Genomic DNA, 15,845 nt, shown 5'->3' on the forward strand with positions numbered 1-15,845 from the left:
GGTGCATGACCTACCGCACACAGTCGTTATACTATATGACCAGCAATGGTGAACATACGAGTCTTTGGTCTAGCGCCGAGCACGGTGATGGTTGGGCATTTCTTTACCGGCGAACCGCCGATGGGATAGTCGGGCGTTTCTTTATCGACGAACCGCCAATGGGATAGATCTTAATGACTAGAGACGAATTCAATACCAGCATACAGCAGGGAGGCATTATGAGGCTGTGCGATCCGGTAGCCGAATAATCCATGGCAAGGCACAGTCACCGACGGCTAGATGCACCAAATCCTACCGTCGTAGATTTACCGGTTGGTCACCAGTGCCGAGGTGAGAGAGGCACAAATCGGATGATCGTGCTTTGTGGACGGACATGTTGGATAACGAGGTGGTCGTGAAAATGGATAGGGGACAAGGGTGGGGGCAGGCGAAAGGGAAGAGAAAAAAGGATGTTTGTGTTGCCGACGGGCAGGCCAAGAAAGGAAAAGGGCACATGCCCAACCCGTTTGCACGTGTTTGTTTCGATGCAAACGCGGTTTAAATTTAGATCGAGAATGGATAAAAACGGACATTTATCTGTTTACTCCGGCGCGTTCGATCTTGTTTTGTGACCTTACCCTGCGCGTTGGATCTTGTTTTGTGACCTTATACCCCTAAACGGACGCCCACCGCGATGCAATGCAATGGTTAGATTGTGATGGGAAGATGGGCACGAGACGAGTCCAACGGGATACTAAACAGATTTGGCTGCCATATATAGGTAAGATCTCATCTGCCTCTGCTTTGTCTCTCGCTGTGAACAAAGCGGGCAACGGGGAAAGTCTGGCCCCCATGTACACGAACCAACAGTATCCATCCCCATCCCCACCCCCACCACCTGCAATCACCCGGGGGCACCGTCAGTTGGGCTGAGACGCTGCGTTGAGTTCAGAAGGCAGGGCAGGGCAGGGCAGGCGGAAGCGGCCAAGCCAGAAAAGCAGATGCTTGCTGATACTTTTGCTCGGTCCATCTGCTTCTTCTTTTGGACTAGTATATACTGTGTCTGTGGTTCGCCGGAGCTGGACCGGGAGCACGTACCGAACAGACAGGCGCAGCGGTGTCTCCACTCCACTTATTATTACCGGGGCCTTCCTTTTGCAACAGCTGCCTGCAATCCTGCATTGCCCCGGCCGGCCGGCTGGGCGGACGGAGCAGTGTAACAGTACGTGCCCAAACGAACCAAACTAGTCACGGCCTGCGAGAGACGACATTCGTTCGACGCACCGGCCACACAAAACCGTCGAGACACCGTCGACCGGCCAGCGAGCCGTCGTCAGTCGATGGCCGGCGGTCCGGTCCGGCATCATCTGCTCGGCTCCATCCGGCGCAAGCCGTCCGTTCCGTCCGTGCAACTCCAGACGCGCAAAGCAAAACCGACCAGCAGCCAACGAGTGACAATGCAAGGCTGCGTGTTGCGGACAGGAGAGGCCAGGCCATGGCAAGGCCCTGCCGTCAGTCGAGTTCAGTTCATAGGGAGGCAGCAGAGGCATTCATGGATCTGGATGGACGGGCTCATGCACAAGACAAGAAGAGGCCAGCCAGGCAGAACCGGCCGCGAAAGCTTGTCTATTTTTCGCCACATCCATACATCATCTGGAGCCCGCTTTCCGTGCGATGCGATCACAGGAAAAATTTCTGCGGCGGACGAAACCATCCGCTGGCTAGCTGCTTTTGCGTACGTGCGTAGTAAGTAAAACGAGACCACGTTCAAATTTCATAGACTGAAGTGCTTCCTAGTTGCTTGGATTATTTTGAAGGTGCCATGTGTAAATGAACTACGAAAAGTGTCCTGCAGTTCCTGGAGAATCTTTGGGGTGCAATAAGTGTGCACATATGCGACACCGCCCAAGTAGTTCCAACGACCTATGTGACGTTTGATGGACTGCGTTGAAGATGCCCTGAAAGGTTTCAAAGGCAAGGTGATGCCTTTTGGTTGGAAATTTATAACCTAAAAACGTGCATGTGTTTTTTCTTAACTCCAAGGGTTATTCACCTTTGCTTTTTTTCATTGAATGGAAATAAAAAAAACTAACCATTTACGTGTTAGCAATGACGTGTGTTTATCTTTACTATTGAAAAGAGAGTTGGTATGTCGTTCCGTCCTTCATGGCACCAGTGATCGATGGCATCCTTGTCTTCATAGACTTTTTTGCCAATCGATGGAACCTCACCTTCTGTTTTTTTTTTTTTTTTTGCCTCCTTGCCTCTGATCCCCACAACCCAACCCTTCATGTTATCGGTCATTTTCGTTTCCTCGTTCCAACCTCACAAGGAAAACAATCAATTGAACACACGCAAACACACCTTTCATTTCCCTCCCGCTTGAACCCTAGTTGTCCATGAGCTCGAGGAGACGGCTCTTCCCACAATCTTTCATCTCTGATGCATGTCACCAAGCAGATTCTCGCAATTTTACAACCATGGAAATTTTACTTTGTTCCATACCAAATTTACTTTATGGGCCATGGCTATTTCTTCTAAACAATACATGGTACAAATTTTTCGTTCTCTATGATTGCATTTTTTTGTTTTTTCTTCTTCATGTATCTAGTATAACTTCCTTCAATTTTAATTCACATTTTTGCCATGATCTATAGATGCAATTTGCCATGACTTTTTGGTTTGGTCCAGTGCAAAAAAAAAAAAAAAAAACAGACCATGGCAAAATTTGCTACAAGGACTAGCACATATTTTTCATGGACCATGGTAAATTTATTAAGCAATCCATTAAATTTTTTGTTCCCTATAATGTAAAAATTATTTTTGGGCACTGGCAATTTGTCTCATAGAATGGAATTTTTATTTTTGCACCATGGCACATTCAATATTTTTGTACACCGTACAAGATCGAAACATACCATGTCAACCTTTTTACTATGATACATTCTTTTATGTTTTTCCTATTTAGTTTTTACTATCCCATGAAACACAATGGAAACTTATGTTCGGAAGGTAATTTATAAATTTTCATTCATGGCAGTATTAGTGCGGGCAAACATATGTTCCATCATACATCTCACTACCTGTTTTTTTTTTCTATTCTAAGTGTTTTTTACAAATATAACTTTAAGGAATTTTTATTAGGTGATTGCTGACCTTGATGTTAGTTTTTGTATATATCATGCTATTTTAAACTCCCTTCGTCCCAAAATTCTTGTCTTAGATTTGTGTAGAAATGACTGTATCTGAAACTAAGAGATGACTAGCTATGTTCATATCTCGACAAATCTAAGACAGGAATTGTGGGACGGAGAAAATATTTTATATCTTTAGCTATTTATAAGATCAGGATTTTGAAGATCCCTTTGTGGCTTGGAACCTTACAAAATCATAGTCCTTTACATCTATGGTTTATCATTTCTATGCGTACCCATAATTCAAATGAAACATATCTATGCTTAATCATCTTTGATAGTATTTCTAATGTAACCGTACGTTTTTTTTTGGAAGTTAAACCCCGGCCTCTGCATCAATCGATGCATGCAGTCATTATGAACCATACGTGATTTGAAGTTCAATAAAATCCGCCCAAGGGCATCCCCTTGAAAACAAAAAAGAATGAACAGTCACGTATACTGTATATGACTGAAATGAAACGATGATAAACTATACTCTACTCCCTTCGTTCTTAAATATAAGTTTTTTAAGCGATTTTACCAGGTGTCTACATGCGGAGCAAAATGGTTGAATATACACTCTAAAGTACATCTATATATCCGTATATAATCTATTAATGAGACCTCAAAAAGACTTATAAGTATTTAGCAACGGAGGGAGTATATACATGTAGCAACGCTGGCATGTTGGTGGAGTGGATGCACCACGCTCCACATCTTTCGATCCCCGCCCGTCCGTTTCGCGCGTGGCCTCCAATCCATCGAGACCCTCGGGCTAAACCAAGCCAGCGCGTACGACCGGCGATCTGGTAGGACTGTAGGGGTAGTATCTTGGCGACCTTGATAGCCTTCGTTCCCGTCGCCGGTGGGACTGTAGGTGTCCTGGTCTTTTGCCCGAGCTGGACCACGGTCGTCGTGGACGGTCTCGGTAAAGCCGAAGCCCACCACCGCCGCAGCTGCTGCACGCACCTCTGCCGCCACAGTCACGAATCACAAACACAGATGTGGCAGGCGTAGGCGCCGTGCCGTACTACGTACGAGCCGCAGCCTCCTCCGCTCCCTTTTCCTTTCCCTCCCTGCCCCAGCAACAGCATGCAACCCGGCGGCCACCACCTGCCATTTGCCAAGCACGGTGGCCCGGCACGCGCCACGCGTGAACCGACCGCCCGACCGGCGTGGAATCTCAATGGCAGGATTCCGGCCGGCCGTATGGTTGGAACCGAGCGAGATCAATCAATCCATCAATCAATCCCTCATTGATCACCACCTTGGCCGTGGCGATCCATGCAGATCCACGGCCGCCGCGTTAAGCCGCCACGTACGCGCGTACGTAGTACGTACTATGTCCGACGGATCCACGCTCGTACTCCTACGGTCCTACCTACGGCGACACGGTAACTAGGAACCCAGTGACAGTGACAGCCACGCCACACGCCGTCGCTACGACTTTTCCACGTGCCGTGCTGGGCAGTGCCCTTCTGGCCGCCTGGCTGGCCGGTGGGCCCGAAAGGAGGCGGAATGCCTGGCGAGGGGGCCCAGGCGGTAGATTCCGCCCTGCCATCGGGCATCTGATCGATACGAACAGACGGCACCAGCGATGCCACCTCGGCCGAGTTGGTAGCCACGCAGGCTAAAACCCCAACCCAACCCCCCTCCTCCTCCTCCTCCCACCGCAGGAGAGCAGGAAGCTTCTTCATCGGAGGAGGGCCGGAGTGCAGGACACGCGCGCGCGGCGGCCATGGGCAAGGTACGTGCGCGCATGCGTGACCACCACGGCGTCGTCGCCGCCGGCCGGCCAGTCACCGGCTGTTCCTTTTTTTTCGTCTCACTGTCTGACCGTCGTTGTCTCCGTGTCTCGTCTCGGGGCTGCAGAAGAAGAAGAGCGGTGGAGGTGGCGGTGGGGGTGGTGGTGGGGGAGGAGGAGCAGGATGCGGCGGGGGCCAGCAGGAGGAGAAGCCCGAGGCCGACGCCGGGAGCGGCTGCGAGGGCCAGGCCAAGGAGAAGGCCGCCAAGGGCAATGAGAAGGACAAGGAGAAGGCCGGCGGCGGATGCAAGGATGAGAAGGCGGACAAGGACAAGGCGAAGGGCTGCGGTGGCGGTGGCGGTGGCAAGGACGAGAAGGGCGGCAAGGACAAGGACAAGAAGGCGCCGCCGCCGCTCCCCGTGGTCACCGCGGTGCTCAAGATCGACATGCACTGCGACGGCTGCGCGCACCGCATCCGCGCCTCCGTCCGCCGCTTCCCAGGTACGACCACCGCACGACCCTCTCATCTCCTCTCCTCTGCTCGTCTCTCTCGCTCCCGCGTGCTTCTCTCCGTTTCTTGCGGTTTCTGACGATGATTGATCGGCTCGGTGGGCGCGTGTGTCTGCCGGTCTGCAGGAGTGGAGGGCGTGGCCATGGAGGTGGACAAGGGGTCCATGACCGTCGTCGGCCGCTTCGACGCCAAGAAGCTGCGGGACCGCGTCGCCGCCAAGACCAGGAAGAAGGTCGAGCTCGTCGGCGGCAAGGACAACAAGGGCGGCGGTGGCGGGGACAAGAACAAGTGCGCCGACGGCGAGGGCAAGCAGGAGCCCGACAAGAAGGAGGAGGAGAAGAAGGAGCAGGACGACAAGTGCGGCGGCAATGCCGGGAAGGGCAAGGGCGGCAAGGACAACAAGAAGCCGGCCGTGGTGCGTCCTTCATCCTTCTTGCCTCTTTGTAATTCTATATGCTCTGCTCGACCGATTGCTCAATTTTTGGTTCATGGCAGCCGGTTATCGTCACGGTGGTGCTCAAGATCGGCTCCGCCGGCCTCCACTGCGACGGCTGCATGCACCGCATTCGCTGCAAGCTCTTCAAGATCAAAGGTACGCATGCACTGCTCCTCCTCCTCCTCCACTTGCCCCATCCCGCATGCACGCCGGAGTTCTCTCGACGAGACGCGGACATGGTGCATGCACGCTAGGTGCTCGACCGAATTCCCTGTCCGTGGGCATTGACATCGCCGACCACGCGAACGCAAACGCAAACGCTACGGATTCCATTTCCATCTTGATGCGCCCATGTTCGTCTGCGCCCTCTGATTGTGTACCTACATTGTTGATGCAGGCGTGGAGCAGGTGAAGATGGACCCGGCCAAGAACCAGGTGACGGTGACGGGCACCATGGACGCCAAGGCCCTGCCGGAGAAGCTCCGTAAGAAGCTGCGCCGCCCCGTCGACGTGGTGCCGCCCGGCAAAGGTGACAAGGACAAGGAGAAGGAGAAGGAGAAGGACGGGTGCAACAAGGACGGGAAGCAGCAGCAGCAGGGGCAGGGGGACGGCAAGCAGGGCGGCGACGGGAAGCAGTGCAAGGAGGCGGCGGAGAAGGCGCTGGCGGCGGAGCTGCAGCTGTGGAAGACGGCCTTCTACGACCAGCAGGCGATGCAGGCTACCGAGTTCCTCCTCAGCGACGAGAACCCCAACGCCTGCGCCGTCATGTGACCGACCTTGGCCGGCCGGCCGGCGACCGGCGGACGATCGGAGGACTGACAGACAGATACGGAGTGGTAGATAGATAGTAGGAAGCTGGGGAATTTGGTATAGGCAACCGGACAGATGGACGCAGAATTCAGTCGTTGGTTGATGATTACTCCGTTTTTTTTTGGGTGGTGTCGACGTGCATGCAAGCTCATGTTGCTAGATTCTTGGCCATGCTTGGTAATGCATGATGGTATGTTGATGGAATCTTTGGCTGGCTGCTGCAATTCGATTTTGGGGTGAAACATGTAGTAGATGTTCTGAAGCTCTTGTGATGTGATGTGATGGTACCGCATTACGATCAATGATGGCACATAATTATGTGTGTGATCTCCGTGAAATGTACCTCAAAACCGTGTCATCTTGGTTGGTTCCTGGCTGGAGGTACTAGTGCATTGTGATCAATGCTTGTGTTTTTTTGTAGATCGTCCGGTGCTAGTGGAGATCACTGGCAATGTGTGTGTGTGTGTGTGTGTGTGTGTGTGTGTGTGTGTGTGTGTGAGGTGTGTGCATGCCGTAGCATGATTTCTTTTGCTTCTTCAGATAAGAAATGGGTTGTGAGCAGAGAGTACTACTAGAGCACACTGGTAGTACTCGAGTTTGCGCAGAGGGGTTGTGTCTTGTGTGTGTTTGGAGGCAGAGAAAAGCGGATCGTGGGCTTGGACCGGAGAGCGAAAGAGGGAACAGCGAGAGGACCTGCTGCTGCTGCAGGAGATGTCCGTGCCGTCAGAGCTCCAGAAGAAGGCTGCGGCCTGCGGGAGCAATGCGCAAAGACTGCTTTTGGGCACCCGCCTCTTTCCCCTCTCCGGCATGCATTTGGACTGGCCTTGGAACGGAGGGTTGCATCCGGCATGCCGAGTTCCTGAGATTTGCATTACGTGTGTTGTGTTCAAGTTCTTGTGAGGGACGGATCATGGATTGTACTGCATTATCATCTACTCCCTCCTTTTCTAAATACAAGTTTTTAAAAAGATTTCATTTGGGTTGCATACGAAGCAAAATGAGTGAGTCTACAATCTAAAATATGTCTCCCGAAAAACTTATATTTATCCATATATAGTTCATTAGTGAAACCTTTAAAAAACTTATATTTAAAAATTGATGAAGTGTGATGATGGAACATTGTGTTGTGTCATGAAGTTATTCTGTGTAAAAGCATCTCCAACTAATCCTCCGAAAAGCTTTACTTTTCCTCATCTAAACCACGTCCAGCCGACCCCATAAAATGGTTAGAAGAGTACAATTTATTTTTCACGTCCGCTCCGTCTCGTAAACATACTCCACCGGCCACTAGCGTAGTAAATTTTCCCGTCCCCCCTTGGCCACACCCTCCCCATCCCACGCCGCATCCGCTTCGACGCCGTCTTAGTTGCATCCGTGAGTAACAGTGCGCCACCGCCACATCTTAGCACCCGCCGCCTCTTGTTGTGCTGTACAAGTACGAAAAGGATGGAGTTAGGGCCATTTTGTAGTATAGTTCTTCGAATTAGTCGCAATTTGAAACTCATTGTTTGCTTAAAACTGTGTGTAGTAAGAATGCAAGTTTTAGTATTGAGAAACTAGATTTACCCACTGACAGCGAGAAATTTATTAGATATTGGTGCACTAGCTGCTAGAGCTGAGACTGGAGAGGACATATTGTTGAAGGTTGATACTTGGAAGGTTCAGGAGGCGAAAAACAAAGAAGTTTGCAAGCTTGAGAAGCCCACACAGAAAAGCAACAATGTAGGCAATGAAGAATTAGAGAAAGATTTGATCGGGCTAGTAGGACCAGTTAGAAAAGTAATTAATGTTCTTATTGAAGTGTGTATTTTTTCTGTAGTTTTCTTTGGATCAGTTCTACTCCCTCCCTTCCTAAATATAAGTCTTTTAAGAGATTTCATTAGGAGTCTACATACAAAGCAAAATGAGTGAATCTACACTCTAAAGTATGTCTATATACATCCGTACGTAGTCTATTAGTGGAATCTCTACAAAGACTTATATTTAGGAACGGAGGGAGTATTAGCGAAGAAGTGATGAATTGTGTGACCAGTATGTTGTTTAATAAAATAATTGAGTACTAGAGTTTAATTGGTCACCCAAACTAACCTGAATTTGGAAAAAAATAGAGAGCTAAGTTTAGGGGATCAGTTAAAAACGATACTTTTATTCGAGGAGTAAATATAGTCCGCTAAAGGATACTCGGCCATATCCTCCTTGAAATTTAAGGGATCGGTTAAACATGCTCTAAGGCTTTATGGCACATGATCCCCATGTCGCTTTGCCTTCCCCATGTCACGTATCCATTTGTCTTCGTCATGTCCGGCATCAGACTGCCGGGAGCCCTAGAGGCATATGCTTTAGCGTAAAGGAGGTCTCGCTTCCCCACACCTTGTTGGAGTGGAACCTCGAGATGATGCTCCAGTGGGAGGGGATGAGGGCACCTCTGCTTTCATGCATGCAGCCCATGCCGGATCGCCGAAGGTCCTCGCAAGAGAAAAACTGGGCAAGACACCGGCTATGTACGACGGCGTCGCTTCGGCGGCAGCCTCCCGTGTTCTACTTCTCCTCGATGATGACATCGGACGCAGAGGCTCTGGCCACCGACTCATCGCTCTTCGAGCACCTAGCTTCTATCCCTACCCGCATGGTGCGGCCGCAGGCGCGGGAGGGACGATCGCAGACACGGGAGGCATCGTCACAAACATGAGAGGCGGGGTCGTCGTCATGCTGCCGCCTGTCCCAACGAGTTGGCTTGGAGCGGCGAGTTGGCCTGGAGCGACGAGTTGTTGAACCACGCTCCAGCTTGGAGCGGCAACTGGCTTCGTCGGGATAGGCGAGGGATGTGGAGTCGTGATCTGCCTCGCTCGTGGTCGTATCCGGCGGGCTCGACGGGCCAACGAGCCGGCTTGGATGCTAAAGAACTGCTATTCAAAGCCATCGAAAGAGTGGAGAAAATGGTGAAGGAGGAGATGGGGGACCGACGAAGGGGTGCGATTCTTGCCCGACATCTGGCCTCGTTCAAATAGAGGGATGATGGGAGGACCTCGACCGACGTTGCGTTTAATGCCGACCCGCTCATGAACGGACGTGTGGCCGGAATAGGTTTCTCGGCTTTCACGCGGGTTTAATGGAGGCGTTTGAATGCGGTGAGGAGGCATGTTCAGCCGGGCGTGCAGCGGGCGGCGCCCTCGGTCGTTGGGCTGCTTCAATAGCGGAGGCAATGTGAGTTTGCGTCCGCCTTGAGCCGTCTTCAATGTGGAACAACGCACTCTACATCGGCATGAACGCGGGCAGCTCGCGCATGGCAAGAAGCGCACGGGGGAGGGGGAAGGGGTTTTTGGTGGGCCAGTGCGATCATAATCAGGTAAAGTTGCATTCCCAACTCCCGCAAACCTTCCCACGCTGTGGACCGATACATGACTGCCTTGGATGGCTTCCACGGTCTGTACCACGCGATTCATACGGTTGCAAAAGGATTGCGGGTCGGCCTTGAAAATGCCCTAACTCCGAGAGGTGGATGTGAAGCTGAAGGACCTCTTCGGAGACGTGGAGTTTGACAGGGAGACGGAGCTGCGGACCACAACCAACGACCACGAGTCCCGTCCGTCCCGCACTTCCGACATAAGGTTGCCTACATCTTCGAGAACGAATAAAAGTATGGTAATTTGCTGTGTATACCATGTAGTACGTACTTTAATTTTACGTTGCAAGCAGTAGTATGAAAAGATAGTGTGAAATGTAAGGTTTGTGGTTGCAGCGGCAGAGAAATAAGGATGATTAGTCCCTATCCTCAGGGCGTCCACGGACATATAAGGGATGACTTTTAAGATATTTAGATGTGATGCTCTTAATGAATGTGACGAGGCCTGTGCCATTTTTTGAATATATATTTTGGTACAGAGGAAGTATTACATTATGTATGATTTTGGTACAGAGGCAATGCTACATCTATGACAAGATTTACAAACTTTTACGGGCTGGAGTTAGTTGGCAACGTTTAATTGGATTAAGGGGTAGGATGAGGCCCACCCCTCCAGAAAATCAGGGGGGAGATGTTTAGAATAGTTGGAACGTTTTTGTAAACATACGTAAGGCTTTGTAGGTGTAGGATTTTCGATTTGCACATCTCAAAATCGAGATCGTGTGATGTTGGCCGGTTCCTGGTTGGGAGGCACTGTACTGAGGCCAACCAGCATGCTTGTGTGTTCGTAGATCGTCAGGTAGTGGAGATGACTAGCGTTGTGAGTAAGCTTGCATGGTGTGGTGTGGTGTTTGGTATTGGGCCACGACAGAAAAAAAGATGCCGGATGCACCACCTCAGAACTGCAGCCTGCAGAAGAAAAGAAGGCTGCTGCCCCTCCAAAGCCTCCTTCTTTTTGGCACCTCTTCTTTGTCTCCAGCGCCAGTGGAATTGAATGGATTCTTTTGGACAGAAGCATTTTGGTTGATGAAGCAACATCACTTGTAGATTTACTACTACTATTGCTGTTTTGGAGCCTCTTTTTCAGTAGGGGTTTGGTAGTGTGTGTTTATCTGTTTGCCTCATTGATTAAATGAGAGGATAATAGAGTTCCATAGTGTTAAAGAATACCGTGAAAACGGCATTACAATTACTCGCGCGATACAATTTTTTGAGTTGCTACCTAGCTGGATTGGACGGATTCTTTTGAGTTGCTACCTAGCTGGATCATGCTGAACTACTATCACAGGACAGGAGCAGGTTTTGTTGATACTCCAATTTCACTTGTAGAATTACTACAGCTGCAGTTTTCGAGCCTGTTTTCCAGGAGGGGCTGGCAGCGTCAGTGCTTTTCACTCTCGATCACTGAAAAATGAGGAGAGATCCCGGAGCACTGGCATGGAGATCACTGGCAATTTGGCATGTGAGAGTGAGGTGTGCACTGCGTGCTGCAGCAACTCCCTTCTCTTTTTACATTAGAAAAGGAAATTGTTTGTCTTGGGTGTTCTGCGCAGTACTAGATCACACTGTGGCACTCGAGTTTGCACGGAGAGTGGTTGTGTGCTGCTGCTGGTTTTGGGGCAGAGGAAAGCGGCTTCCGGCCTTGGACTGCAGAGCAAAAAAGGGGCACCTTTGCAGATGTACCGCCACAGGTTCAGAGGAAGGCTGCGGCGGGCGATGCGCAAAGCTAGGTATCTTTTGGCACCATCTTTTGTCTCTCCACCACTGGTTCAAATGGGCGGGTTCTTTTGACATACTATCCCCCTTCTTAAATATAATTTTTTTTACAAATTTAAATAAAAGCTATTTCCTCCGTCACGGTTTAGAAGGCATGTTTGGAAATTCTCTTAAACCTAGATACTTATTGATTGGCTGTGAAATAGGTTAAAAAATAGCATTCACACTATGCATGCATATAGAAGTAATACAACGAAGTACTCATTGGCTGCTACAAGTAATGCAATGCGCCTTAAACCTTATCTATTATGAAAATGCACACATATTTAGTTGTGCCTTCTATACCGTGACGGAGGTAGTACATACGAATGTATATAGACATATTACAAAGTGTAGATTAATTTATTTTGTTTCGTATGTAGCGAAATATCCTTAAAGATTTATATTTAGGAACGGAGTGAGTAGTAGCAAAATAACTGGAAGCTGACTACTACAACACAGTTCTGAGAAGGCACGTCCAGACCCCGGGAAAACATATGAACTCACTTTTAAAAAAGCTGTATTTTAAATGTGTTTTAAAATAAAAATCAACACAATTTTTCACGTGTACATGTTCGTAAAATATGTGTGCGGCACAATGTTTTGTGGGAAAAAATATTTTCTTACTTTTCCTCCATAAAAAAGAAAACTTTAGTGTTTCTAAATGGCGTCCCACGACGCATTTTTTATGTTTTTTTCGCTTAAACGAACGGGAAAGTATTTTTCTCGCGAAACTTTCTCTGCGCACATACAATGTGGAGATGTATGCGTGCAACTTTTTTTTTCAGAATTATTTCGCATTTAAAATGTGTTTTTCAAAGTATGTTCATGTGTACCCAGATTTATTCATGTATTTTCCCACCACTTCACATTTTAAAAACTTGTTACTGGTTTGCTGTGCCTCCTTTTATTTTACTGCAAATCTCCACTCCTCGAGTCTCTAATTATTGTTATCACTATCTTCGAGCCTCTTGCACTAATCACTGAAAAGTGAAGAAATGCCCCGCAAAAAAGAAAAATATTAGAAGCAAAAAGCCTTTTATTTTTACAATCAGAGAAGGAAAAGAAAACTAGGGAGCTCTCTTTTTCCACGGGCCTCTGTTTTCGAGCAGGCTTTTCTAGTGGACTTGGATATGGTCGATAGGCTGGAAAGAATCCTTTTAGGGGTGTCTAAAAGAGGGGAGCTCCTATATGGCGCAGCAAGCGCCCGTTTGTGCTCCTGGCGCCAGCAGCGTCCCGTACTGGCCTGCGGCGAAAACATTCGGCTCATTTTGATTTTTTGTGAAAAAAGATCGTGATTTTGAGAAAGTGCTTCATTTTGAAAGAGAAGTTCACAACCCTGAAAAAATTTCATTTATTTTCGAAAACAAAGTTCATTGATTTTGCAACAATGTTCATAAAATTGGAAAATGTTAAAAGATTTTGAAAAGAAAAAATAATCGGATTCGAAAAATGTTCATCGAATTTTAGAAAGGATCATCAATTTTGATAAAAAGCTCATCCAATTGGAAAAACAAGTTAACCAATTTTACAAAAATGTGCATAAAATATGAAAAAGGTCATTAAATTTGAACAAATGTTCATAAACTTTGGAAAAATTTAATCGACTTTGAAAAACATTTCGTATACTTCAAGAAAAGTCCACCGCTTTTGAAAAAAGTTCATCAATTTTGAAAAAAAAGTCATCGATTTTGAAAAATATTTCATCCAAATAAAAAAAAACACCGATTTTGAAAAAAGTTCATCGATTTTGAAAAAAAGTTCAACAAAATGTTTTTAAAACCCGATGAACTTTTTCCAAAATTGAAAAACATTTGTTCAAATTTGATGAACTTTCTTCAGTTTTTATAAAGATTTTTTGAAAATTGGTTAACTTCTTTTTCCAATTTGATGAATGTTTTTCCAAATCACTGAACTTTTTATCAAAATTTATGAAGCTTTGTCAAATTCGATGATTTGTTTAAATTTAATTATTTTTTATTTTCAAAATATGTGAACATTTTTCCAATTTGATGAACATTGTTGCAAAATTGATGATCTTTGTTTTTGAAAATAAATGAAATCTTTTCAGGGTTGCGAACTTCTTTGTCAAAATGAAGAACTTTTTTCAAATCACAATATTTTTCCGCAAAACAAAAAAATGGGCCAAATGTTTTCGTGGTAGGTCCTGTACGGGGCACTGCACGCGTCAGGAGCATAAAGGGGCGTATGGAGGTCTATATAGGAGTTCCCCTAAAAAGTGGTTTGCGTCTTCTCCTTTTTGCCTTTCCTTCTTTTGGCCAATTTATAACTAACTAAGAGTTACTCCTTGTGGGGCTTTTCGAAGGGTTGTTTTTATGGTTTGGGAGCACTCTCTATGGATTTCATTTATTATTTTTTGGTACACATTTTCACAATTTTGAGGGCTTTTTTGCGTTTCGGCTTTTTGATTTTTGTTTGCTTGTCCTAGGATTTGTTTGAACCATAGTTGTGCTTCTCGAATAGAGACAAAACCTATGATTTCATGGAAAGTACATATTTTCTCCTTGTGAAAGTACAATTTTGCTTTTGCAAGAAGCATAATTGTGCTTCTCAAAAAAGAAAAAAAAGATATGCTTCCATGGTAAGCACATATTTGTTCCTGTGGAAGCACACATTCAATTCTGCGAGAAGCACAACTATGCTTCTTGAAAAAAAATGTGCTTTTAAGGGAAGCACAAATTTGCATCTCCTGAAAGAAGGGACATTCTTCTTGAAAATGAACAAAATTATGTGCTTCAACGAGAAACACAGATTTTCTTCTCGCGTAAACAAAAAGTTTCCTCTGTAAGAAGCACATGTGTGCTTTTTGGATTTTATTTGTGATTCCATAAAAAGCAAAGATTTGCTTTCTACTTCTTCAAAAGTTAAATTGCACTTTAGTGAGAAGAGCGGATTTGCTTCCGTGAGAAGCACTCGAAAAGGGTAAAAGATTTGTGCTTCCATGAGAAGCATGAATTTGTGTGCACGAAAAATGGGGGAAAGGTGAGAACACACAACCGTGCTACGGGTCTTCCTTTCCTTTTTTTTCCTTTTGTTTTACCTATCCATATTATTCGGTTGTCGTTTATATATTTTTGTTTTTCTATTTTTTTAGTATTTGGGTTTTTCGTTAAAAGGATCATCGACATTTATTATAATAGAATCTAGTTTTAAGGATCTTGATACGAGATATGCAATTGTGAAAATGGTTCAAGATTTAGACATGCGGCTCAAAAGATTAGATATTCTAAATAAACGAATCTATAAACTAAAAGAAAAGCTCTCAAATTGCGACAAGTGATATACATACGATGTGTCAATGTTTGAGAAGATAGAGCGTCACCTTTGCAAAGGATAAACCTCAACTAGTGATTTCTTACAATCAGAAAAAACGGAGCTTGTAACATAGGACGGGGCACCATGGACACAATAAATCTGGGGCGGCAAATAGTCGAGGCAATACCCGCTGCGTAGCCAGTCGAACTGGCCCACTTACGGGGTTTGCGTGCTGTTTATTTTCACACTATTTTCTCATTTGCCGATTTCTGTTTTTTTTTAAATTTTAATTTTTTATTTTATTTATCCTTTTCTCTTTTTTCGTTTTTTTTCTTATTTTATTTTTATTTTTCTTCTTCTTTCTTGTTCGGGTTTTCTCCTATTTTTTCTTTCAGTATTTCATTGTTTTATTTTATTTCCAAACTTTGTGTTCCATCTTTTACTTTTTGTGTTAATTGTTTTTCTTTTTGTTGTTTCTATTTCGTTTCTTATTCTTTTCCTTTTTCTTCTCTATTTTGTGTATTATACAAAAGTTCACCGCATATTAGAGAAATGTTCATCATACAAATGCTCACCCATATACCACAAAAAAGTTCACCGTGCATTATGGAAATGTTCATTGTGTATTTTAAAATATATTTAATGTACAATACGAAATAATCAATGTGTATTTAAACATTATTACTCGTATATGTGATAAAAACATTGTATATAGAAAATATTCATCGCGTATTACAAAAACAATCCAGCTCAGA

General features: G+C 46.1%; 1 protein-coding gene across 1 annotated transcript; it reads left to right on the forward strand.

The window, feature by feature from the left end:
* Nucleotides 1-1,319: 1,319 nt before the first annotated feature.
* On the forward strand, nucleotides 1,320-6,994 carry LOC123405878 (heavy metal-associated isoprenylated plant protein 7-like). The gene is made up of 6 exons (XM_045099402.1): nucleotides 1,320-1,725; nucleotides 4,741-4,902; nucleotides 5,083-5,400; nucleotides 5,536-5,825; nucleotides 5,906-6,002; nucleotides 6,244-6,994. Exons 1-6 carry the CDS (start codon nucleotides 1,320-1,322, stop codon nucleotides 6,615-6,617), a joined length of 1,647 nt encoding a protein of 548 aa, XP_044955337.1. The 3' UTR covers nucleotides 6,618-6,994.
* Nucleotides 6,995-15,845: the final 8,851 nt, after the last annotated feature.

Source organism: Hordeum vulgare, chromosome 6H (assembly GCF_904849725.1).
Source record: "Hordeum vulgare subsp. vulgare chromosome 6H, MorexV3_pseudomolecules_assembly, whole genome shotgun sequence".
In the NCBI taxonomy this organism is placed as follows: domain Eukaryota; kingdom Viridiplantae; phylum Streptophyta; class Magnoliopsida; order Poales; family Poaceae; genus Hordeum; species Hordeum vulgare.